Source organism: Aedes albopictus, chromosome 1 (assembly GCF_035046485.1).
Source record: "Aedes albopictus strain Foshan chromosome 1, AalbF5, whole genome shotgun sequence".
In the NCBI taxonomy this organism is placed as follows: domain Eukaryota; kingdom Metazoa; phylum Arthropoda; class Insecta; order Diptera; family Culicidae; genus Aedes; species Aedes albopictus.
The window spans coordinates 190,051,107-190,078,658 of record NC_085136.1 but is presented as its reverse complement, the minus strand read 5'-3'; the positions used below and the strand labels follow the sequence as shown (position 1 = coordinate 190,078,658).

General features: G+C 42.0%; 1 protein-coding gene across 6 annotated transcripts in view; it reads right to left on the bottom strand.

Moving 5' to 3' along the window:
* Positions 1–27,552, bottom strand: part of LOC115257156 (uncharacterized) — a 771,557-nt gene that overhangs the window by 91,715 nt on the left and 652,290 nt on the right. For all 6 annotated transcript variants that reach the window (XR_009996344.1, XM_062846034.1, XM_062846035.1 and 3 more), the window contains 3 exons: positions 8,477–8,728; positions 8,045–8,167; positions 6,420–7,835 (listed from right to left, as the gene is read on the bottom strand). Coding sequence is in view for 5 of the 6 variants with exons in the window: in XM_062846034.1 (XP_062702018.1) it covers positions 6,420–7,835; positions 8,045–8,167; positions 8,477–8,728 (1,791 nt within the window). In the remaining variant the exon portion in view is untranslated. The remainder of the gene's footprint in view (positions 1–6,419; positions 7,836–8,044; positions 8,168–8,476; positions 8,729–27,552) is intronic.

Sequence of the window (27,552 nt, the reverse complement as noted above, 5' to 3'; positions counted from 1 at the left end):
CGGAAGCTGCCGACGGTCAGACCAGCAGCTTGGGGTCTAAGCGGGTCTCCTTCTGGGACCGCAGGAGCTCCCGAGGTCAAAGACGTTTCAACACAGCAAAATCTAGCCACCGCATTTTGGATAGAAATTTCTCTATTTTCAACGAATCGTGGCAATCTTTGGCGCAAATGAAAGCTTATTGTGTAAGGAAACGAAAAATATTTACTTCGGGATATATTTTGACATTGTGTTTAAAATAGAGTCAAGGGAACAAGAAGTCCTCGAAAAGTTTTTGCACAAACGTGCTGAAAATCTGACAATGTACATTAAAGCGACCGTCCCCGCAGACCTAAGTTAGCTTTCAAGTATTCGATTCTATACATCATTACAACCTGGAAAGGTTGCAGATCAACTTAAGAGCAAGAAAAAATCGAAGTTTGGTAAGAAATACATAGTTTGGTTAACAAGATGAATTTGTGATTTGAAAAACCGAACTTTTAGAAATACATGTACAGCAAATCATCTTTTTCACTACGGGAAATGTCGGGAAAAATGGCTGGCACCCCTTTTTCAAAAGCTTAGATATTGTGTATTGATTTGAATTAATTTTTGTCCCCTGTTTTTGGCGGAGAATGCTTGCGTTTGTATGCAGAAAACTATGTAGAAATTGTACTGCATTTTTCCAAAAAACGTAAAATCTCATACACTTCAAAACTCAACCCAATTGAAAAATATTGAGTAACCGTGAATTGGAACCTTCAAAAAATGTCAAGAACGACAGCTTTCATCGAAAAATAAGATTGATTTTGACACAAAGGTGGTAAAAATTTCTTGGCATGCGGTCGAAGGTACTGTGCAAAACTTTACGGAAGGACTCAAGCTCAAAGCTCGAGATGACGGATATAACAAGTCAAATCAGCAATGTCTTGATGTTGATTTAAGGTAAATTAATGCTTTTTTAACGATGAATTGCTTTTGGTTTGGGAACAAGTTAGAATGAATTATTACTGCTTGATTTTCTTTGGCCAGATTTTGCTGTGCGCATACCTTATAGGATTTGTGACAGGTTTTGGAACCTTTTACAGCCATCTGACTTCAAAATGTTGTTTGGACTCTATTTCCCACGTTACTCGGTTGATTTTTATTACATAGTAATTTATTAATGTCATAGTCGCTTTTTCGAATTTTTACAATGTTAGTTGGTCATATTTTCTTTAAATAAAGCAATAAAAATAGACCGAAGAATCAATAGTGGGAAGGAGATTTGCAGCACTTAATTGTGCTGATAGATTCAAAGCTAACGTGCGAACACTTAAACGCATTGTTGACGTCAATGCGTTCGACGTGACATTTTGGACAAAAACTGACTGCTTTATATTAACTGAACAACGTTACTTGTGTATGACTAGGTTGACATTTCTAGGCTACGCTTGAGAAAATGACATGGTTCATCTAGGTAGGACCGATAGGACAATTGAACGAATTTAAATATTTTTAATAGTATTTGTATCGGGATGAAAGTTGACATGAAATCTTTATTATTTTAAAATTTTATTGCAATCAACTGACCAACTTGGCGTATTTTTGATTATCTCTTAGATGTTCAGAAGTTCAGTTACATGTTTCTGTGGATTTTGGACCGATGACAATTTAAGGACACAAGAGATGAACACAAGTAGAAAACGATTAGCGAAATAAAGAAAACAATTTGACACATGATCGACTATATTTTAACATACAGGGTTCGATTGATTCGATGAAAAAAAAACAACATACGACAACTGACTTAACGAGGAGAAAAACATATTTAACCATACCACAAAATCAAACAAGGAGACAAACACAAACCGTGTGACCATAACACTACATAGGCAAATCCTGACTGACTGACCAATTGCAAACTTTCCGATCTTCTACCGTATCTTTCTGAGTCAGTTGCAACAGTGTCTTAATGGGTATCATTTTCCGCGTACGGCTGGCAAACTGCTTCTGAAAGATTACGTACTCTTTTCTATCTTCGGGTCTAGTGTAGAGGTTTCAACTCTATTCAGAGTGCAGCTTGAAACCTAGTAAAAAAAAAAAAAAAAAAAACTGGACAAACTTAAACAGTGATTCTCCAGCTTTCACGCAGGCAACATTGCTGCATATGGTGCCAAAGGTAGCACACTGGAATCATGGCTACTATGTTTCACTGCAAAATGCAGTGATGCCCACCGATAAGTTTAACCATCATAGGTAGAGATTTTGATTCTGGATAAAAATCGGCAACAGGGTTAAAAAGAATATAAGGATGTTCGGGAACGGACCAGTGTTGCGAAACTCATGCTCACGAGTAAAAAATACTCACTCACCTTACTCATTTGCGAGTAATGCTCACGCTGTGAGTTACTCGCGTATGAGTATACTCACGCGTGAGTAATGACGTCATACTCTCGCGTGAGTATTACTCACAAGTGAGTAATACTCACGCGAGAGTATGACGTCATTACTCACGCGTGAGTTACTCATTTTACTCACGGTGAGTTTAGTGAGTAAGTTATTTTTGTTGGTTTGAAATGATGTTTTCGTTTGTTCTGTACTGCAATGGTGATTATTTATATACAAGGCACAGTTTTCGAGGAAAGGTGGATTTGCTCGAGAGCTTTGGCACCATGGGCTAAAAACTCGCATGCAAAGTAATATCATCAATTGGAAAATCTCTATATTTCACCACACTTTGTCAATGATATAACTTTTTTCGCATACGTCGGGTCACTTTACGGTATTCAATAAAGATGTTTGGCATATATTTACCTACCTTCAAATTAAAAATGGTAGGGTCCATTACAGCATCTCCTAGGTCCAAACATTTAAAACTTTTCTTTTCTGCATACACTTGATCGTTTTTTCCCATATGGCTAGTTTCTATTACTGTGCAAAAAGATGGGGCATATAATGAACAAATAGTGGTTTCGCTTCAAAATTACTTGAGTAGGCAAGAAAAAAAATTTTACACTGGTAACGCCTCCCTTGTAAATCTAAAAGAGCTGTAGTTTTTTCTGCGCGGAAAAATAGTCCGTTCTATTATTCCGTAAGGAAAAGTAACGTTTATCCTCATACTAAACACTTGATCAGTTTGTAATTTAAAATTTAGTAAAAAATAGTAAATTTACTTGAGTACTCAACTTTCGAACGTGAAACTTACACACTAAACGCATCCAGCAAAGCAAAAACCAGCAAAACGAATAGTTGATTTTTAAGCAATTTTTTGCTAGAATCTGGTACAACTTTGTGCCCTATCAGCACAAATTGCTGGATGTTTCGTAAAAAAGTGCTTAGACTTGATAGAATTGAAACAAAACTTTATTGGAACTTATGGGTGACAAAAGGAACAAATTGCCAGGGCCCGTAGCGCAGTGGCTACACGTTCACTTCTTAAGTTGATGGTCATGGGTTCGATCCCAGCCCGGCACTTGAAATTTTTCGTCAGTTGCTCTTCCCCCCGAGAGCAGCTGGCACCTGACCCTCTTCAGAGCATATGCTCCAACGGACCCGGACACCTGGATATCGGCTAACGGCAACTCATAATGGACCCCCAATCGGACTGGAAAAGGAACAAGAGCCACACATCAACATACTCGTGCTCATCATTCTACCATGATAGTGTAGCAGTGAAAGCAGCGCAACGGAATCCAGTTCGTTCTAGTAGAATTATAATAGAATACATTTAGGAGCTGTACAAAGTGTAAGTACAGCTTCCAATTGGAATCGCTCACGCAGTGCCCTGGTGGACAAAAGAGCTGTAAATTAGGTAAAGTGATTGAAGAATGAAAAAAAGGAACAAGTTCTGAAGGAATCCCCAAGGGAATCCCATAAGCTTTTTCAAGTCTTAGTTTTCTTTTTCATATAAAGTTGGACCACTCTAATTATATGAGCCTCGGACCTAAAAAGAAAAAAAAATCTGCCGAGCAAATTACTAGTGCCAAATTACTGTACCAATCATGGCACTATCTAAGGAAAGCTATTTATACAAAAATAACGAGAAGACCAACGAATGCCATCAATAAGTTAAAAGACAGCTTAGTTTCCATACTTTACACGAAAAATATAGAAACGGAACAGAAACTACTTTTAGTATTTATTACAGCGTGTGCCAATGATAGGAACCCTCTACCAGTTATGGTTACATTTTTTAACTTCAGTTCCTTTTCGCACTATTTGCGTGCATTCCTTATGGGGTTAGCCATAACTGGTACACTATGACGAAAAAGGGTGCAAGGAAGCCGAAATTATAAGAAAAATGATTTATTTCTACCATGATTTGAGCAAAATGTGGAATTTAAATGAGTGCGACCATCTTTTGTGAACGTAATCTGTTGTTCACAAAATTGTTCTTGTTGATTTACATCGTTGAAGGGTAAAAATCAACTATGGCGAATAATTGGTACTATAGCCATAATTGGTACACTTACCCTACCACTGACATGGCCAGTAATCACACCCAGGTAACCAATAAGCAGCTAAAATGGCATTAATTCAGCACTATATGCGCCTTTACAGCAGGTCTGCTGCTATTGAACTGTCAAATCCAAGGTCAAATCGGCTACCAATCGAGCACACCACACGATTCCGTAAAATTACTTTTTCTTAATTACTATCTCTGCCAACCCCCTGAAGAAAGCATTAGTTCTTGAAGCCGGCTCGAACGGGCTCGTTTACGAAATTTCAGCCTGCCTTTCAATCTGCTACGTGCGGAAGCGAACTTTGTCGTACGAATTATCGTGCATTTGATAAACGATCGTTTACACATTTGCTCAATGCGTTTAGTGTTCTTTATTAAATTTACAAGTGGCACAAGCATGCAAATACATTTCGTCCATTTAAAACAACGCTGAGCTCAATTATATGTGAATGTCACGCCTGCACTAACAGAAAAAAAATCACTAGGGGTACTCACTAAACAGATTCAATTGCTGCGTAAAACATGGTTTTCTGCTTATTTGAAATGGTTCATGATTTTGCGAATGAAATAATCAAAGATTGCCTTGGTGATTGCGACGTTTAATCAGTTTAAACAGTTAACGCTGTTAAGTGAATCCCCCTACTGTTTTCAGCTTAATGCAACCGCCCATTCAAATCAGCTCACGTCCTGCACCAAATTTGGCTTCACGCCAGTTATATGTGGATGACAGCCATTTCAGGCATTTCAGGGGATTGATCTCTGTGTACAAGAGGTTTGAGTTCAAACAAAAGCCCGTTGAGCTGTTGGGCTCAAAGGGGACCTCTTCAGGACCGCCCTTAACGGAGCGCTTAGAACTACCAGTAAGATACAATTCACTAGAATAAAACAAAAAAAAAAACAACAATAGAATTATTGACAAGCAACCTTGTCTACTGATTCATACCATTTTAATGTTTGATAGGATTCCAGGCCTTTAGATAAATTTTAGATTACCGTTTGAATATGAGTAAAGCATACTCGTGAGTGAGTATCTGCACGTCAATACTCACGAGTGAGTGTGAGTTGTACAGCGCTTACTCAAATGTGAGTAATACTCACGGTGAGTTTAAGGTGTACTGCTCATACTCACTCGTGAGTTTGACTAGTTGTGTGAGTACTCGCTCATTTCGCAACACTGGAACGGACATCCCAAAGGACCTTAAAATGTTTTATTAGTTCTTATTAATGTGCTACAACCAGGGATGCCAGATGATTTTTTGAAAAATCTGTATCACTCCTTTCGAAAATCTGTGTCTCATACAAAAATAAAGAGGACCCTCTAGCTCAGAAATCTGTATTTCATATAAAACGAAATCTGCATGGAAGCTCAAAAATCTGTGTAATACGGATAAATCTGCATAAATGACTTCCCTGGTTACAACACACATTGAAAAAAAAAAACAGTCCTTCGGAACACAAATGTGGTTTTTACATTATTTCTTTAATTTTTTGGCACAAATTCCTCGAAGAACTTGTAGCAGGCATGTTAATATTCCGATTCATGCTTATAGAACTATTTTCTTTGGCACTAATGAGCATGGCTATGAGTTTTTGAAGTTCGGAAATCGTCGAATCAAACAAAAGTTATTCCTAAGCACTATTTAATTTAAATTGGTTTGGCTGATAATTTAATCGATGACGAATGGGCATCTGGCTCTTTCGCAGAGAAATCATAACTACAAAAAAAAATTAAAAATCACTTACTGAATATTTTAGCGGGCACAGTGTGATGTCTGTTTCTCTATTATGTTTATACATGAGTAACGTGAAATAGTTAATAGTTATTAGTTCAAGTTTTATAATTAGTTATTTGAAAAGTTACAAGACAACTAGTAGTCTGTTCAAGAGTAAGAGTAAGTAGATTGGTGTTGAAGTTATGTCGGTATAAACGTACCCAACCAGTAAAATTTGTACGTATTATAATTAATTAAAACTGATCACAATAGAAGTCGATACGTACCGGATAGATCAATACGAAACAACGGAACATCGCTAAGTGCACTTGTGATATTGAGCCGGAGCTTGCGGGTTCTCGAGTCATAGGCTTCCAGAAAAAAATGCTGCGGCAATCCTCCGTCGTATCCGGCAACACACTCGAGCTCCATCGTTGTGGGAGCACTGCTCTCAACGCTTTCTATATAGTGGTTAAACGGATGTACACCGGTGCCAGGATTATAACCGACAGCTCCTGTGTGCCTCGCACTGCCTCCCGTTTCCAGCGAGTGGTACTGATTGTACCGAATATTATCGGATCTCAATTTCGCTGCAATCGGTAGCTCTCTGGCCGTGCTGTGATAATTATTCCTTTCACTAGGACCGGCACTCGAACTAATGCTACTACTACTGCTGCTAATGCTGCTGCTACCCGGCTGGATAGTTCTAATGCTTCCATCGTCGTCGTCCTGATTGCCACTGGTGGTGCTATTGAAAATTTCATCATCATCGTCGAAATGTGTTTTATTTATTTCATTTTCTAGATTTTCATTAAAACGTTTCTCTCTTTTCGCCAGTCTGTGATTAGCATCGGGTGTAGTTCTGGCCGCTTGAAAACGATTTCCTGCACCAACAGTCGAATAGGAGTTAGATTGGAAGCTCTCTTCGACTAGCGTTACGGTGTTAAACAAATTCATGCTGCTAGTTCTTTCATTATCCGAAATTGTTTTTCTCTTATTCTCCTCATCGCTGGTGGTCGACGCCGATGAGAACGATGATGCCGAGAACGAATCAGATGACGAGAACGATCCTGTTGATGGCGAAAAACTAGACGAACCGGATGTTGCTGCTGATCCTGTCACTTCTCCCGATGCGGATGTTGCTGCAAGCGCTGACGATATTTGAGCCGCCACCCGTGGCTCCCCTCTTTCGTCTCCTTCGTCGTCTTCATCGGTTTCATCGGAGGTCAATCCCACCCTGTGATGACTAGGTGCACTAATTCTTCCATGGCTGCCACTCATTCCCATCTTGTTGCTCATCCTGTCGTATCCGTGGGTGGTATTTTTCTGTTTGATCTGTTCACGTCTTCTCAGTACTGTGTCACCACCATCAGTGCTACCGTGAAACGTACTTTTCTGATTAAATTTTGTAATATTCGTTCGCTCGTTTGACACGTTCCGATCTTTAACGAATTGTGTGCTGATATAATTAGATTCTCGATAATGCTGACCTATGGTGGGGACTCCGTTTGACGACGACAACACCGAGGCTGCGGCGGCCGTTTCCAAATCACTGCTGCTGCCAGGCGACCCGTAGTAAAACGATGTCGACGACGAAGACGAAGATGCTGACGCTGCAGATGAATTAGATGTAGTACCGTGCGGTGCCGCCAGTAACGTTGAGTAGGGCCGGAGGGTGCAGTTGCGCAACGGGGCTGGTTTTGCTGAGTTTTCCGATGTCCAACCGAAAAGCAGCACGGAGCAGAAGGAAACAGAAGTATTTTTTGGTATTATTCTCGGGGAGGGTGATAATTAGGTGGAAATTGGATTGTAAATGCGTGGTAGTAAGCAATTTTCTTGTCCTCTGTTTTGAGAAGAGCTTGGTTTCAACGTGACATGTTAATTATTGGAGAAATGTAATGCTATCACTTACCTGCGGGAACGACCTGAAACAGACACGGTTCAAGTTGCTTGCCAATCGAGTTTTTCCCCCAGCAAGCCAACGTGCCGTAATCTCTTTCACTTTTGGGGGTGTAGAGCAATTCGTAAATGGTTTCTGAAACGAGATAATGGTCGTTATAAGCGATGGATGAATTGCTACTGTGGGCTTGCTGATTTATTCGCATGACCTAATTTATTTCGCACGAGTCTTTTCTAACCTTGTAAGCGATTCAATAATCGAAAAGGAATCAGTGATTCTACTTGAATTATTCTTGGGGTCTGAACTTGCGGTAACCAAAAATGGTACTAATTTTTCAATCGTTTACTGTATTTGAATACATGTCGAGCAACAGAATGAAACCAGTAAATAACTGTGCAGCCTAAACCCCTCGAGTGTTTTGTTTTTTTTTTGTCGAGCACCTACCTAAATTCTCTTCCGAACCGCCGTACATGGAAGGGCTCTCCCCGAACTCGTCGCTGTCTCCGATTGACGAGTGAAAATCCTGCAGCAGATTAAATTGACCACTAGTTACCTCGAAGCGTTCGCCACTATTGGAGAAGTTCCAGTCGAACGAAACGTCCCGTGGGTTGGACACTACATGGCACGGAACCGGAACTCGCTCGTCCAGCGATGCACCAACGATCATGATACTGCTGGAGGCGCAAACCGGCGCAACTGCGGAAAAACAGGAGGAAAAACAAACATACATAAGCAATATACTAAATATTCATCCCACAGACCGGAACGCCAGCCACAGAGCGAGTACCTTAGCCTCTGGCCCTGAGGAAAAAGGCGCGTGCGAGAGAGAAAGAGATGGCTCGCGTATCGTACCGGAAAGGAGGAATTTTTAATTTATTCATTTTTATTCATTCGGGCAACGTTTTACGCTCTCATTGCATCCGTGTCACTGGTTTGCTTTTATAAGCTGCTACATAGAAGGATTGCCAGTCGAGACTGGTCGCGAACTTCAGGGCATACATATTCTATTCTCATCGGTGTAGCAAATGGAAGGGTCTGCTTCTTCTGCAGCATATTAGATCAAATTCAGGCCTCCAGTTGTTTCTTGTGACTGTTCTCTTCAAGAAATTTATAATGAAATCATATGAAACAGCAGAAGAATTTTCAGCTTATTTTAAATAAGTAATATTGACAGAATAAACAGATTATTAATGAACATTACAATTATTTAGAACAACATTTTACAGAGTCAGCATCCATTTATTATGTAACGTCAGAACCATCCCTTCCCTCTGTAATGCATTTTGTACGGCAATCCCAAAACTGTTATATTGATCGTCATACCTGACCATTAGCCTGGTACACGGTTTATATGGGAAAATATAAAAAATGGAAAAACTCCAACTCCTGTATACTTTTTGAGCTCCATTTTGGTCCCATATCAACTGTGCAAAATTTCAGATCGATCGAAGAAACTATATTTTAGCGCCCGCCATTCTTAGTTTTTCATACGATTTACTATGGGGAAAATTTACCTCTTCAAAGAAAAATCGCTTGAGGTCAACCATTGATCCCTAAAAATAAGTCGTTGAATGATTTCTGTAGATAACTTCACGGGGAATCAGACCACCGAAGACCGCAAAGCGATGCGACATTCGTGGAAAAAGTTATTAAGCCTTACCCGATCGATAAAATGACGAGATTTTATTATTTATTGTTATTCCTTACGTGTTAAACAGCGTGGGCATGTCATTCGGTTTTCAGTCAATAACTTTTTCCACATGCCTTCGATCGCTTTGCGGTCTTCAGAGGGTTTGTTCCTCGTAAAATTTCCAACAGAAATCATTCATCGATATATTTTGAGGGGTTAAGGGGCAACATGTGGTGATTTTTCTTTAAAAGAGTGATTTTCCCCATAGTAAATCGTATGAAAATTTAAAACGGCTGGCGCTAAAATATAGTTTCTCCGATCGAGCTGAAATTTTGCACAGTTGATATGGGGCCAAAATGGAACTCAAAAAGTATACAGGAGTAAAATGTATTTTGGTGTCCCACACTACTGACCATACTCCCCTCTTCCTTAGAGCGTTGCGTAATTTGTGGACGGCCCCATAGTTAAGACTGAGACAATTTTACACAACATATTTCTGTTCATTGCAGCTTCTTTCCAACATCAAGATCATAGTTACCTTACCTTACCGGTCAGACTAAAGCTTGAGTGTCCTCTGCTGTACGTAGGAGTTGTTTCCTTTCTACCCGGTCCATGGCTGTGTGTCTCCAGCTCCGCACTCTGCGAAGGGTTCGCAAATCGTCCTCCCCTTGATCGACCCACCTTGGTCGCTGTTCACCACGTCTTCTTGTATCGGTCAGTTCATTCTGGAGAACCATTTTAATTGGGTTGTTATCCGACATCCTGATGACGCGACCCGCCACGCGATTCTCTCAGTACCTGATGCAGTTCGTGGTTCATTCGCCGACTCCAAGTTCAGTCTTCCATCTGCACTCCGCCGTTAATGGTACGCAACACCTTCTGTTTGAAAACTCCAAGGGCGCGTCGGTCCTCTGCACGTAGGGTCCATGTTTGGTGTCCATAGAGGACGACAGGTCTAATCAGCGTTTTGTAGATAGTTAACTTCGTGTTACGGCGAACTTCATTCGATCGTAGAGTTCTGCGGTAAGTAAGCACGATTTCCTGGCACAATGTGCCTCTGAATTTCACTGCTGGTGTCGTTGTCGGTGGTCACCAGTGAGCCCAAGGCGAAGTTGAACTGCAAGCACGAAAGACCTTGCCGTAACCATCTCCTAGATTCAAAGGGACTCGAGAGTGTCTATGATAATTAAACTACGTACTTCACTCGATCCACCTCAATCGTACCAGTTTATCCGGGAATCCGCATTCGTGCATAATCTGCCATAGCTGGTCTCGACCGATTGTACCATACGCCGATTTAAAATCGATGAACAAGTGATGTGTGGGCACGTTGTATTCGTGGCATTCCTGCAATACCTGGCGGATGGCGAACATCTAGTTCGTTGTAGCGCGTTCACCCATGAATCCAGCCTGATATTGCCCCATTAACTCTCTTGCCATCGATGATAGACGGCGGTATCAAAATTCGTCCTGCGCAAGTACTCCTAGATCTGTTACCACGCCACTCTCGCCTACTCTCGACCACCTCTCGTTCGCTCGTGAGAAGATTTCCGTGATTGTCTCGGCACATGTCTGCTTGTGGCACAAAGTCTCTGCGCGAGCGGTTCAGCTTCTCTTAGAACTTCCGTGTGTCCTAAGCGCGGTATAGCTCTTTCATCGCTTTGCAATCTCGTTCTTTCTGCTGGTGTTTCTTCCTCCGGAAGACCGAGTTCTGCCTGTTCCGCGCCTGTCTATAATGTGCCTCAGTCGCCCTCGTACGGTATTGCAACATTCTCGTCCAAGCTCGTTTTTCAACTGTTCACAATCGCCGTTGTACCAGTCGTTTCTGTGATTCGGAGTCGCGAAGCCTAGTGCTGCAGCCGAGGTACTACCTATGGTGGATCGGATGTCCCTCCAGCCATCTTCAACTGTATTGTATCGAGGGCCATCGTGCCCGTTATGTATAGCGTCCCAACCAACACTGGGACGACCACGCTGATCTTAGATCTAGCTGGGCGTGATGCAGCATTTCTTACTCAGTCGCTGGATGCTAGAACACATCCTGTTTGAGCTGCACCTCCTTGGTGAACAGACACTCGGGTCGTACCTCCTCAATCTATCTGAAGTTGGAAAGACAATGGTTTAGCCTTTCTATGGCTCTTCTTAAATTTTGATCGTGATTGTACTGTAGTCGATATTGCATTTCACATGTTTAGCCTGAATTGCCGCAGGAGAAATTTTCTAGACAGTTTCATAATTAACTTCGAGAATACTCGGAAACTGGTAATGCTAAATCCCAAACTTGCATATCAACCGAAACCCTAGCTACAGCAACGTTTCGCCATGTTTCGTTTTGTATAGATTCGGTAGAGGGTACCCACCACCAGTGAAGCTGACGAGGCTCCTGGCTACCCGGGGATAAAGTGAATTTTATTATTATGCATAGCGCTCTTGAGACTGTTGTGCTTTTGTGTTTATGTTTGAAATTCACGTCCTCGGGCTGGTACAGTTGTGGTTTGATATTGAGCATTTCTTGCGAAAAGACAAACAGCTCTAAACGATGCTGCAAAACTTTCCCGTCTCGTGTCATCTTTTGTTCCGAGGAAAATTTGCCAAAAACGAGTAATAACTGTTTTATCTTATAATCGCCTCGCCTCATAATAGCTCCGTTTCGTATAACGAAACACTAATTAATAATGCTTTCTTGCCGTGAGTTGTGCGATGCGGGACAGTTTCCTAACAGCAGTTTGTGTTTTTTTATGCTTGACGCGATGTTGAAGCTTTGAAATTTTCGAATAAATTTGCCCATCGAAGTGTTAGAATACTTAATTAGTTTGATTAAATCTACCAGAATTTAAAATGAAACAATGTTCGTGCTTTAAGGGCATTGCTATTCTGAGTGAACACCCGAAAAAGGTAAACCGAATGCTCTGTTATCCACTGCAACTTATTATCAAGAAGTTGTTTCTATAGTAGTTGGCCATACAAGATCTACCGTTTTCGAAAAAAAAAACTAACACTATTCAAAAATGCATCCTAAAAGAATCGTTAAGATAAAACCCAATAAATAATAGATTTAATTAAAAATTATACAGATCAATGACAAACTATACACCTGCTTGACGAAGACTCGTTAAAAGTTTGGTGTAGTATGATAGTCTATTTCGAATATCGGAAAACAGTGTTGCACTGCACGGAAAATTCTCGGATACATTCTACTGTTGAAAGTCAATGTAAATCATAAGCCAAGTAGTACTTGGGCCATACTGGTATCAACTTGGTTGCAGCTGGGACATATTTATACGAAACCATCAAAATTCTCCGAGAGATTTCTACAAACCATCGATATATATTGTACAACACCCTCATGTTTAACACCAATAATTATTTCGTTATCAAGTTTTATTACATTTTCTCTGCCGTGGCCAGCATAACACAAAATAACCAGCTTGTTAATATTGACGTTTACACCCCGTAGGCTCCCGAGAAGGGGAATTGAAAGCGGCAGCAAACTGTTATATAATGAAATATCGTCCCACTAGCTCCACGTTGGCCACCGTGCGCGTTGGGTGGATTGTCATGATTGGGTTGGCTTCGAGCTGCAGCCTTCGCCATAGCAATAAAGCAGAATCACGCGCGCTAAAAGTTGTCATCCACTTTGCGTCTGTGTTATTTCTACCACTGGCAATCATAGAGCCAACGCGCACCGCTGTTGCTGGCTGCTAGACTGCCAAATGAAAAACCGAACCAGTCAAAAGTGAAATTGATCTTACGCACTTTGACCATGGACTGGCTAGCCAGAGTTGGCTTTGGCGCTGTGTGGGAATGAAGCAGGAATCGTCAGAAAGTATAGAATATTAATATTGACGGTGATGGTTGAGTCCCACAGTTGCAATTGTTGAGATACCGCCAACACTCCGTTCGAGTACCACATTGGCTACAACGGTGACGAAAGGGCAAAACGTGCACGGAACCGCCAAACTACCCAAAATTGAGTTCTTTAGACGCAATTCCATAGTTCGGCCCAATAAGCCAAAATTTGAGTGAATCGATTAAGCTCACGCTAGGTAGATTGTCTATATCCCCAGCTAAAAAATATATTCAACCTAAGACCCCCCTCATTCAACTCAATTTTGAGTAAACCGACATTTACCCAAAATTGGCTTATTGGGGTCAAGGACCCCCTTTGGGTAGATGCATCATTGTTTGTTTTTGACAACATCGGTGAGCCAGAGAGGGCAAACAACCTAATTTTGGGTAACGAGTGTATTCGATATACCGTAAACCGGGGTCAAATTGATCAGCGGGGTGAAATTGATCACTCGGGTACTACATTGTAATTCCATACTAGGAACTCTTAAGCATCGTAATGATCTTTAACTTTTTACGTCATCTGATTCATAGATGTCTAGAGATGAGTGTAAACTTTTAATTTTATAGAAAAAAGTTAGTTTTGCCTTATTTTTTCAAGGAATTTGCAATGTATTTCTCATTTAGCTGAAATCGTTGCTGCCAAACAATCAATTGCTAATAGGACTTCCCGTGAATTCTCTGTTTTAACATTTTTGTGGAGCCTTGGTTGGGATGTTATGCAGCTAATTAGAACATGAAATTGTTATAAAAAGTTCATTTTTTGAAGAAATAGTCATTTATTGTAATAGAAATCACTTATTTCAAATGAAATTGCCTACCTTTAGGCGTTTAAGGGGGAAATTCTGAAATTCAATTTTGTATTTGAAGTATTAAATTCACTAGTTGTAAGATTTTAGACGCGTTATTCGGTTTTAGAAGAGCAAAATTAAGCGGTGAAGGAAATTTTCCTTTCCAACCGATGCTTAATTGTATACTGATCAATTTCGCCCCAAAGTGGCATTTCCAATATTTTGATATTTGAAGTTATTTAACTTAAAGTTTAAATTTGTTGAACAAAATTCTGTCGCATGGTTCCATGGAGATCCACTGGGTACTGGTTTTACAGAAAATCTTTTGGCAATATTTGAACAGGCACCGATGTTATCCGCAAAAGTTGTTTTAAAGTGATCAATTTGACCCCGGATTACGGTACTCAATTTTGAGTAAAAACGATCCAAATATTAGGTAGTTTGGATTTTCCGGGTGGAGTTTGTTTCATAGTAGGGGAGACTGAGGAGACTTGATCCCTGGGGAGACCCAAGCAACACGCATGTTATATATTAGTTACGACAGCGCAAGTTTTGGTTGTATAAAACTATACAACAAACTATGGTAACCATCCGGACTACATCACCCAGCATACACCAATAGGCCGGAACGAACGGGCTAGATCTTTCATCCTGCCACAGCACACCACTAGTCTACGCAAAAGTGTGCTGGTATATGGCGCATCGGTTTGGAACGCATTACCACTCTCCGTGAGGCAACAATCAACATTGACGTCTCTCAAAACTGCACTATATACGATCAACTAACCAAATAAGTTATATAGCAATAGTTTTTTTACTTGTAACTATTACCAGAATTGCCTGTAGTTATCCAGTGTTATCTGTATTTTTTCCCATTTGTGGTTTTCCTTGACATGACTTAAAGTTCAAAACTAACATGTTACCGTTTAGTAAAATAAATACAATACAATACAATATAAAAGTTTATTTGACGTTATTTCAACACAATGTTAGAATTACGTAAAATAAACTTCTATACAACCAAAACTTGCGCTGTCGAAGCTCTTATATAACATGTGTGTTGCTTGTGAGACTTGTTCCTCTCATATTTTCTCGGAATCAAAAACAGTTTTCTTCTAGCATATTTTTTCCAGAACTATATCTGAACAAACGACTATGTTTTGGCTATAAGTGATTTCGATTTTGCATTGCACCATTTTTTAACGGCTGATGGTTTGTTTTCAGTCCTTCAGAAATCTTCTAGGTGGTTCTGAAATGTCTCAATAACTTTGTGAAAACTGAACCAAATCGTGTCAAAACTCCACAGCACTCAATGAATCAAAATTCAACCATCGTGCAACAATAATGACAATGTCGCAACCTGAATTTGTTGCGATATTCTACCCAATGCGACATAGGTTTGTCCCAACTTGAACAAAATAGGACAAAGATCGTGCACCACTAGTTTAGAGATTTCTAAGCCTTGCAATCTGGTTTTCGAGCGGTAACTTCGAGTCGGAAAACACTGCAACTCTGCTAAAGATGTATCATCAAAAAGTTTCGATGTTGGGTTAGTAATGATTGATTATTCACGAGTTGAAAAGTACGCAACAAATTCAGCTTCCGTTTTGTCTGCAACAAAACATTTCGAGATCATGTCATTATCTGTTACCAGTTGGGATAAAGAGTAATCGGCGCGTCTTCTTTGTTGCTTGTTTTGTGCCTCTTTTATCTGACAATTCTCTTCACAGCAGCACATAGTTCAAACAAAATACTATCAAACGTATTTATCCAAATAAGGGTGTTATAAACATATTTTTATTATTGCAGTGACATGGGGAGACTTGATCCCTCGAGGATTACACCACAGACAAACAGACGTAACACTCTTCATAACAGCTTGGCACATGCAATTATCGATCAATTCAAATTATTTTGATTTACTACCACCAGAGGCGGTAGTGTTCGCGAATAGCTCACTGGAAGTACTAAACGTGTCCGTGTCTTAAAAAAAAAAAGCCACGACGACCCGGCGTCAACCGACGTGGCGGTGGAACCACTGCCAGTACGCGACTGTGAAGTGTCCAACGTTCACCTTTTTGGCCACGAACAGTTGGTAACCGCAACTAGAACCGCCGTAGAACCACTCCCAGCGCTCGGCCGTGAGTAGAACCGCCCCCAGCGCTCGGCAACCGGCCCCGACACATTAATCCGTCAAGCCGCTAGTACCTGTGTGAAACCCTTCGCTTGCGTAGCGAGTTGAGCCCCTTCCACCGCCCGGCAACCGATCTAGATCGTCCGGACCTATCACCGATTCAAGCCACCAGACAGGGTGACTCCACTCGTCAACAGCGCAACCGGGACCAACGACACGCCAGGATCGAGTCAAAGAGCAAAGCTACAAACAGGTTAGATTAGTCTAAACAATATTGTATCAAACGTTTGCGCAAACCTAGGGACCTTCTTTTACTACAGATTGTTAAAGCTATCGAATACGCTTTGTGATTATCTCATTCTTTACTACCATTACTGAAGGCGAAATCCATAAATTTGGAGGTTTGATTCTTAGATCGTTAATTTCGAGTAGTATTTATTGTGCTTTCAAGTGTTGGTGGACTTTTGGTTTTGATTACCTGCAGTGAATCAAAATTCAACCATCGCGCAACAATAATGACAATGTCGCAACCTGTATTTGTTGCGACAAAACAACCCATGCGACATGAGTTTGTCCCAACTTGAAAATAATGGGATCAACATCATACACCACGAGTTTAGAGATTTTTAAGCCTTGCATTGCGATTTTCGAACGGTAACTTCGAGTCGGTAAACACTGCAACTCTGATGAAGCTCTACCATCAAACAGTTTCGACTTCGGGTTAGTAATAATTGATTATTCACGAGTTGAAAAGTACGCAACAAATTCAGCTACCGTTTTGTCTGCAACAAAAAATTTCGAGATCATGTCATTATCTGTCACCAGTAGGGATAAAGACTAATCGTCGCACCTTTTTTGTTGCTTGTTTTGTGCCTCTTTTGTCTGACAATTCTCTTCACTGATTACCTGCCTTGAGATTTCCGGCCGGGCAGGCATACATACGCAGTTCCACATCACTCCACTTTTGGTGTATTGGTGCTAAAGTGGAACTTGTTTAAGTATTAACAGGGCTTGGTGGGCTTCGTGGCCGTGCGGTTAGCGGCGGCAGTCGTCTAGGCGTATCGTAAGCCTCGGAGTGTGGGTTCGATTCCCGCTCCAGTCGGTGGAAACTTTTCGTCAAACGAAAAATTCATCACTGGGCCACTGGGTGTTCTGTGTGTTGTCCGTTGTCTAGTGTAAGTAATGTGTCCAGTCTGTGCAGCCTCTGGCTGAAGACGGTGTGAATTGTCTTTTTTTTAACTAGAACTTTTCGCAACGGATAGCGGTTACGTTTTGACTCCCTTAGTCGTAGCACAAAAGGTTTGTATCGTATCGTTCGGCTTTGCTATGGGTTCGCCTGTTACAGCACGAGAGGCATACGCTGGACTGCCAGGATGGCCTCCATGGTCAAATGCCAGTGCGCATGGGACAGTTCCACCAAAGGTAAGTAGACCATAGGTGGATTCCGAGGGCACCATGGGGAAGTAACATTCCACCTAACAGAGGTCCTTTCAGGCCATGACTGCTTCCGACAGTATCTACACCGTTTTGGTCATGCGGTTTCTCTCGAATGTCCGGTTTGTGCTGGTTTGGAGGAAACAGCGGAACAAGTTTTGTTCGTGTGCCCGCGTTTTCGCACAATGCATGACTGCATGCTTGCTACATGCGAGGAGGATACAACTCCGGACAATCTTGTCCAGAGGATGTGTAGAGATGAGTTTGGCTGGAATGCTGTTTCAACGGCTATCACCCTCATCGTCTTGGAGCTACAGATGAGGTGACGCGTGGACTCGGAGAATTACCAGTTCAGATTCGGTATAAGAGGTGGTCCAAGGGGTCGGAGTCGGCTTCGTAGGTTATACCGGTACCCTGTGGTCGAAATCGACCCTTACACCGGTTATGTGGCCACGGGGAGAACATCTTGGTAGCGTTGCTGTTGTGGCGTCGGTTTACTGGGTTAGATCCGAGCCCGCGGTTGGGAAGAAGGGCTGCTCGGTAAGGGCCGGGGCATGTGCAGATCCTACTGTTAGCAACCTTCTGGTGCAGCTGATAGGGCCAGAGGGGTAACGATACCGTTACATTGAGGAAAAAGGGAGTGGTGGGGACCATTCGGAAAACTGGTTAAGCACCAGCAGGTTATCATGGTGGACTCTTCAAAACGAGTCATCCATGTTCGTTGCTGCATGCTACGCAGCTAACCTTGAGGGTGCGATGTGCACTAGCCCCTCTCTGAAGCAATGCCTTCTTGGTGGTGCCGGAGAGACGTAGTGTTTGGCGACCAAAGGAATGTGTTTAGTGGGTCGAGGAAAGAGTAGTTCTGGCTTTTACTTTTGTTGTAGAAGACTGCCTTAACCCCACACTACCCGGACCTTCCTATTCGGGTGTCTGTTGAGCAGATTTTCCCCCAAGGTTTAGAAGGAAAAAAAATACTTGACACTGCCGCGGGCTCATTTCTGGATAAGGTGGTTTAGAGCATGTCTCTCCACGTTTCAATGGAGCGGAAAAAGGACCAAAACTACAGGAAATATCGTACCTAGAATAATACTTTCGGTCGTTGAATTCAATCTGCCGCCACTTGCCTGGAAGTATGGGAAGGCGCTGGAAACATATTCTGGAGAAGACTCACTGGTGAGAGTGATCGGCGTGAATGCTGCCTCCGAGGGTTTCAAGCGATCCATCTATGAGCTGGCTCTTCTTCCTTCCAAGGATAGTGAGGATTTACCAACGAGGTGGTTCGCCTATCGGGTTTGCTTCTGATTCTGCTATTCGAATTTTGGTCCGTCCGCTTCGTTGGGTGGAACCAAGGTGTTCATAAATACACCTTGGGTGGAACGTCTGCTTATGAAGTTTGAAGTCTTCCAGTCTTCAACTCGGGGGAGAAAGTTTAGTCTTCAGTAATTTTAATTGTTTTTCTTGGTTCACCCGATGGCTGCGATCGTGATTGTTCAGTTTGTGCAACCTCTGGTTGAAGACGGTGTAGGGTCTTTATTCACTGTGCTAGGGGGCTGTCCATTAATTACGTAAGGGAATTTTAGCGATTTTCTGACACCCCCTCCCCCCCTTGTAAGATTTTTTGTATGAAATCTCAAAAAATTTGTATGACGCGTAAGATTTCTCAAACCCCCCCTCCCCCATAAACCCTTATGTAATTAATGGACAGCCCCTAGGTCACATTGTGGAGACGCGAAAGTTTTTGGTAAATTTCTTTGAACACATACAGTCAAAAAGTGCAGATTTTTTTCTTTTCCACTGTGTCTTTGAAGTGAATTCAGTCCGTTGGTTAAGTGTCCACCTCGATTTTGTGTCGGCGTTCGCCGATTGAGTGACACAGAGATCACTACGAATTCCCAATAACAACCTACGCAGAGCCGACTCTGCACGAAACGCATTTTATGACGATGGAAGGCAAAAACTGCTCATTTTCCAAATGAAAAATCATCATCACCATTGTGCTGTTTTTTATACATAGGAGGAGGTTCATTTAATACCCACGCGCACACCGCCATGGCATCATCATCCCGTCGCCAGCACCAACCAACCGTTCGCATTCACTCACAGTGGACTGGGTGGCTTGACAAGGAAGGCAGTAACTGGAAGAAACACGTTCCAAATTTTCCGCCACCACCACCGTACAACAATGGCCAAAATGGACTGAACGTTTTGCTGCTCTGGTTGCTATTGCTGTTGCTGCTACGGATGATGATAGGCTTCGATGCGGACGGCCGTCGGTGTGGTTCATAAAAACATGTTTTGTAGCAGGACGACTATTTTTGCTCGTTCATGCTTCCAATTAGCTGTTACAAAGTTCAACAGGAAATACAGGAATTTAATGGCACCTTGTTTGTTTTTCGGAGCGGTTCTCGTTTGGGATTGGATTTGAGCTGATTGCGCCTTCAAATTACCGCCTGAGCATACATTTGTGAGTTGATCCCACTAGGAAATGAGAAAACATAAAAAGTGTGTAGCAAATTTGATACTCTTTCACTCCCCTTGAATAATTATGCTATATGGGAGCTACAAAGCTTTACTATGATGTGTGGGCCTGAGTTCGGCCACCAAAATCTCGTTTTGTTGAAGCAGTTCCAAGGAGACCGTAAACTGGGGTATAGTTGATCAATGGGGTGAACCTGAACGCTCAATTACCCACGGATATCGACTTTCAAGGAAGTTACCATTCCATTTTATTGTTACGTCATTGGATTGCGAATGGTTAAATTAGAATTGTTGCTTCCTTGAATGTCAATATCCTCGGGTAATTGAGTTATCAGGTTCACCCCACTGATCAACTACACCCCTGTTTACGGGACTCACTATTCCAAAATTCATTCGCTAAATTTACTTCGATTTTTTTTAAAGAGTTCTACTCGAATGTCCGAGTGCAATTGGTGGAAAAGACGGAATTGTAGGACCTGATCCTAATATTACTGACACTAACGCCACTAACTGTAGCCTTGAATGCCACTTGTCCCAGCACCGGGATAGCTCCTCCACTGGCAATCTTATAGCTTTATTACCACTCCTAAGAATTCTAATTCATACTCATTTAACAAATTCTGCTTTGATTACGGCAAAACCATACCATTATGACAGCATGACTCACGCCATACCAATTTGTTCCACTAATAAATACAATACCGAAACTTTATCTTACTCTTACTAACTACGAAAACCCCGAAGTCTTCATCACTCTTTTGCCAATTAAACTCCCGTCTGGGCCGTGTTCTTGTCACAGTGTGTAATTGTCGATGGGTCATGGCTGGGAACGCTCTGGGATTCATCACCGTGCTCAACTATGTGACTAACAGCAGTTGAGGGGATGAAGATGAAGACTTTCGCAGTTTGGCCAAAAGGATGCCACATGGCAGCGTGAATGAGTGACTGAGCTAAGCCGTAGCCGACTAATTACTCTCGCTGGAATAACTTTGCACTATAACTAACAAGATTCTTACCGGAACACTCTCCTGCTCTCTCACTCTCTCGTAGTTCTTTCACACTATTGCTTGGCAACATTGTGTTCTGGGGGGAGCGCAGGCAAATGATTTTGCACAATTTTGCAAGGATAGAGTAATTCAAGCGGTTTCAGGTATTCGGTGTGAGAAGGGGGAGGGAAACAAGAGTTAAATAAATGTTCAAAGTTGTTTGGGGAATCGAGGAAGAAATGGTGTATAATTTCCCTCAGAGCCGGGTGCAGCTTAGCAACTTTATGCAACATAATGGAGGCTGGGTGGTGTAACGTGGTTTTTCCCTTCGTAATAAAGTTATGATTGGTTGCGCTCTAGGGAATGGCACCGTTCGTTCTGGCGAAATTTATTTATGAGAAATAAAGTTATAACGTGACAGCTTTTCGTTTTGATTCCCAGTTAGATGTGATGCCGTCAAGATTTCAGACAAATAGACATGGAGAATGATAACACTAAGCCGTCATTCTAGTGCTTAGCAAATCTAATTATAGAGATGTTTTGAAAATGTGTATAAAACTGATGACTCTTTTGCGTTTTTCATGAATGTTATTAATCCATTGACATGCAATTGATGATTCAAAAAAAGCAATTTTCGGAAGCAAATCTAAGAGTTTCATTAGTTATTGAAACCGAAAGCTTTTAAGTATCACCAGTTCTGTAACGTATGTCAATACCTTTTTTTTAATAGAAAGAATATAAGCGCAGAGGTTTGGTTGGGATCGATCATACAATGCCAGGAGCGACAGGATGCTACTCACAGCATAGGATGTTTATTAGTGAGCTCGTTCCATCTTATTGAAAACAAATAAAAAAATCTTTGGAAAAACAGACCGCTATCTTCTCGTGACGATCTCTTTTCCGATATAATTTGGACATTTGCAATAATAGAAAGTACCCTGGTCTTGGTTTCCATGCTGGAGCTTAAAGAAAACAATATAATACGCTGCATGAATAACAAAACTTGGGAAAGTTAAAAAAAAGAAGTTACAAAAACTTGCTTTACATTTTTTTAACACTTATCTACGTTAATTCCATAGTATTTTAATGAAACGTGATTTCATGACCATTTGTTCTTCTATTTATGTTTTCTCTGCCATCACTGAGTGATAGCTTTTCTTTGTTAATATTAAAGCAAGACGTGGCATTAGGCAAAACGATGAATAGTTTCAAAAAACGCCATGATGAGATAAAAACCACACATTTACCGCTTTTACCATCATCATTCGACTCTTCTCATATCCTTCTCGTCTGTACGTTAACGTGTGTGCGTTGAGTACGAAAAAGCCGTTAACTCAGTTTTCCTAAAAGAAAGTGTGCCATATAGCTAGGTTTAGTGCACATCTCGTCCTGTTCGCACCATCAAAGAAAACCTCCATCTAACGACATCCAGCAGCAACGTGAGGTAAATATAGGAAAAAAGCCGTGTAACACACTGTTGATTTCATACCACATCAAACCAGACAAGGTACTTTTGCTTTTGCTTCCCCAGTTGGCGGAGAAAAACTCCATTAGATGATGCTGTATATGCAATCAAACATCGTTAGAGAAAGTGGGGAAAGCTTCACCACTTACTTTTATTTTCGAACTACTCTCTTGATGCTCTTGAAACATGGATGTGGTGTAGCCGTTATCGAATAGGATGCGAATGTTCCGATGTTTGCTGCAGATTGGTGTGCAAGTCTTTATCTAATACTTAGTTAGATCTACTACTAGACTCACCTTGAAAGTAAATAACCTGAACTGCTGTTCGCAACTGTTTTCATCGAATGTCTTTTAGACTGAGCAGATACCCAATCAGTTCAGATCAGTTCATTATGGTGTCCGGCCATTTATCCGAACGCAACTGGACCGAATGCCGTTTGGCCAAATCATGATCAAAAGAATTCAGAAGAAATTTTTGACATTTTAAATGGCAATATGATCATCAGAAATATTTCCTACTTTTAATCATTGGCTCTTTCTAGTTTTGATATTCAGGGATAAGTTGGCATTGAATATGCAATATTTTATTAAAAATGTTTTCTTCTTTGAATCATAGGCTGTTCTTTCGAGTTGTACTGAGACGGGGAACAGTGGCATGGTCAGTTAAATTTATCATTCATTTTTCGGCCAAACGGCATTCGGCAAAATGGCATTCGGCGAAATGGCCTTCGGCCAAACGGCAGTCGGCAAAATGACTGTTACACATACAAGCAAACGATTTTATGGTGAAGATATGACGAAGCCACACCTCAAATTTCCAAGAGCACAAAGTTTGCGCTGAAAAATTGATCGATTGGTCACCATCAGCGGGCAACCAAACGATCAACTTGTCAGCGCAAACCGACTTCCGGTTCTTCCGATTTGTGCTCTTGAAAATTCGAGGTGTGGCTTCGTCATATCTTCACCTTAATAATTGATTGTTGTTATTATGCGTCTTTATTTTTGTGACTCTCTGCTTGCTTCTTTGCTTGTCTGATTTCCGCTCGATTGCCTCTTCACTTCTCTGCTTTTTCTGCTACTCTACTTCTCTGCTTCTAGGTTTCTCTGCTTATCTGCTTCTCTGCTTCTCTGTTTCTCTGCTTTTATGTTTCTTTGCTTTTCTGCTCTCTGTTTCTCTGCTTCTCTGTATCTCTGCTTTTATATTTCTTTGCTTTTCTGCTTCTCTGCTTCTCTGCTTCTCGGATTCTCTGCTTCTCTGCTTCTCTGCTACTCTGCTTCTCTGCTACTCTGCTTCTCTGCTTCCCGGTTTCTCTGCTTCTCTGCTTATCTGCTTCTCTGCTTCCCGGTTTCTCTGCTTCTCTGCTTATCTGCTTCTCTGCTTCTTTGATTCTCTGTTTTTATGTATCTTTGCTTTTCTGCTTGTATGTTTCTTTGCTTCTCTGCTTCTTTGCTCTCTGCTTTTCTGCTTCTCTGCTTCTTTGCTCTCTGCTTTTCTGCTTCTTTGCTTTCTGCTTCTCTGCTTCTCTTCTTATCTGTTACTCTCTGTTACTCTGCTTATCTATTTCTCTGCACATCTGCTTCTTTGCTCTCTGCTTCTCTGCTTCTCTGTTCCTCTGCTTCTCTGCTTCTGTGCTTCCTTGCTTCTCTGCTTCTCTGCTTCTCTGCTTCTCTGCTTCTCTGCTTCTCTGCTTCTCTGCTTCTCTGCTTCTCTGCTTATCTGCTCCCTTGCTTCTCTGATTTTCTGTTTCTCTGCTTGTATGTTTCTATGCTTCTCTGCTTCTCTAGTTTTCTACTTCTCATCTTCTCTGCTCCTTTGCTTTTCTGCTTCTTTGTTTTTCTGTTTCTTCGCTTCTCTGCTTCTCTACTTCTCTACTTCTTCTTTTTGTCTTCCACCAGAATTTGGATGTCAAGTTAACTGCCACTCTCTAAATTGTATGCTCTTTCAAACGATTCACGGCGTGACAAACTGCTTCACAGTATAATAATTTATATGAATTCAAACCGCCAAGAATCACTTACTATGTATGCAGTTGAAATCACACTCAGACTCAAACAAACCACACCACTCGTCAAATATTTCCATGTTAAAAAAATATAAATGTACTTCTGTGCACTGATTTTTCGTCATTTTTTCATGTAGCACATACAGGCTATGTGTGCAAGTTACATAAGCGAAAAGTGAAAAGTGAAATCCCTTCTACTGGCAAAGCAGTCTGCACAATTGTCTTCCCCCTTAATGAAAGCGCTAAAAGGATACAAGTGCGAAAACATTAAACCAGCTTCCCATATAGTGCATGTGCCTTGCAGCCGCTCGCTCTTGGTCTCGACCAGCTGTCAACCAAACACTTGGTCCATACCCTTTCCGACGACGACGACGCGACGAACGGGTAGGTATACGTACGTACAGTAGAGTGCTTTGGTCTCGGAGAACGGGCAAGAACCTCTCATTATTGTCTCATGGCTGCTCACCATATTTGGTTGGCTCGGGCTGCTTCGTTCGCAGAGTGTAGCGGTGTGTGAACAGGTTTGTACAGCATGAATTGTTCTAAATTCGTACGGATTGAGAATACAATATGAATACAATGTTTATATGACGCTGGAAAAACTGAAAACTCTTTAGAACTCCTCTGCTTAATAATGAATAGAGGTCAAAACATTTTCTGGAGGAGGTACACATTTCGTTTCTTTTGTATGAAAGCATAAGAGCAGAGTTCAAGTGAGGGGGATTAAGGTCGTCCTGGAAACACGTGGCGCATCGGTCCTCTCAACCATCCATTCCAAATACGGTTTCCGAACCTCTGAAAAAACTATCGCGCATAGCAGACCTAAACATCCCGAGAGCATCATCAATAGCATCTTTTAAGGCCACTTTCGGAACTCCGTCTTACATGCGCTAAAAGACTTTGCTATCATCGCACGTTCCTCACCGGTGACCCTCTCCTCATCACCAGCTCCAGTCCCTAGCTGTCCTACGAAAGGAGAGCAAGGACTAATATCATGACGCGGAAAAAGACCCTCGAAGATCCCCTTCAACATGACTGGACACTACTCTGCAAGTGCAATAGGACGCAATCAGTGAAGTACTAGATTGAAAGTAGTGAGCTGGATTTTAATATGGTGAGATGATCAATTCTCCATTTCTGCAATTAAATGGTGTAAACAGCATGGGTATAATGGTTTCTTGCTTAATTTGATGCTGTTTTAGCCAAAGTTTTGGTAACTGTGTTGTTGTAGTTGCAAGAAATAAATAATACACAGTTACCCAAAGTTTTACTCAAACATCATCAAATTAGACAAGAAATCATAATACCCACGCTGTTTGCACCATTTCATTGCAGAAATGGAGAATTGATCATCTCACCATACAAAAATCCAGCTCACTATTTTCGATCTAGTACTTCACTGATTTTATTGCTCCTCTTGTCTCGGCCATTACGATCCTTCAGGCACAAAACCACGGATTCACATTGGCACTTTGATAGAGATCCTTAAAACACCATCCGTCGTTCATTTCGCTCTTCCTCGATTGCATCCGCCGCCTAGCCCGCAGTCCGTAAACGCTTAAGTCCACCAGTGGGTTGGAAGTCTTCCTTTTCTATGATGGACTTGTCTAAGCATGGTCGCATCGCACGCGAGAGCAGCGCTACCAGCTCGCCTCCGCTTAAACCGAATAGTCTTCGCTTACGGCGGAGCGCTTCCCTGAATACCTCGTCGATGAAATATTATGTCTTTCACCTCTGAAGGCTTTGGGCTAGCCACCTCTTCCTCTATCCGCTGCCTGCTGTTGTAGTAGTTGATATTGTAGCGAAGCGCCAGCTGACCGCTGTGTCATTTCCGTTTGCTTTGGTGACCACGAAGCCCTCGTAGGTAGTAGACATCAACTTTTGGACTGGGTATTTACCTGACGTTTATATTGTCGTGGAGGTGGAAGCTCAGGTAAAATATTATCTGCTGGGCGCCCATTAAAAACACCACCCCCGGCGAAGACTGGCGCTCAAGCCTAGCTATTTAGCACTGTAGTTGGAGGAAATGCCAATGCAGAACCCGTAGCTTCCGGGAAGGTAAGCCCAGCTCCCTGGGTTAGTGGGTTGGTGTCAGGCCCTGCGAGCCAGCCGTAAAAAAGACTAGCACCGGAAAATCAACAAGAGAAGAATGCGAACCGATACCAATGGCGACGACCACAGCGACGAAAAGGGACTTGCGATTGGAAGCTCGGTACGTGGAACTGCAGATCTCTCAACTTCATCGGGAGCACCCGCATACTCGCCGATATACTGAAGGACCGCGGGTTTGGAATCGTAGCGCTGCAGGAGGTGTGTTGGACAGGATCTATGGTACGAACGTTTAGAGGTAATCATACCATCTACCAGAGTTGCGGCAACACACGTGAGCTGGGAACAGCTTTTATAGTGATGGGCGACATGCAGAGGCACGTGATCGGTTGGTGGCCGATCGACGAAAGAATGTGCAGGTTGAGGATCAAGGGCCGATTCTTCAACATTAGCACAATAAACGTGCACAGCCCTCACTCCGGAAGCACTGATGATGACAAAAACGCATTTTATGCGCAGCTCGAACGCGAGTACGAACGCTGCCCAAACCATGACGTCAAGATCATCATAGGGGATCTAAACGCTCAGGTAGGCCAGGAGGAGGAATTCAGACCGACGATTGGAAAGTTCAGCGCCCACCAGCTGACGAACGAAAATGGCCTACGCCTCATCGATTTCGCCGCCTCCAAGAACATGGGCATT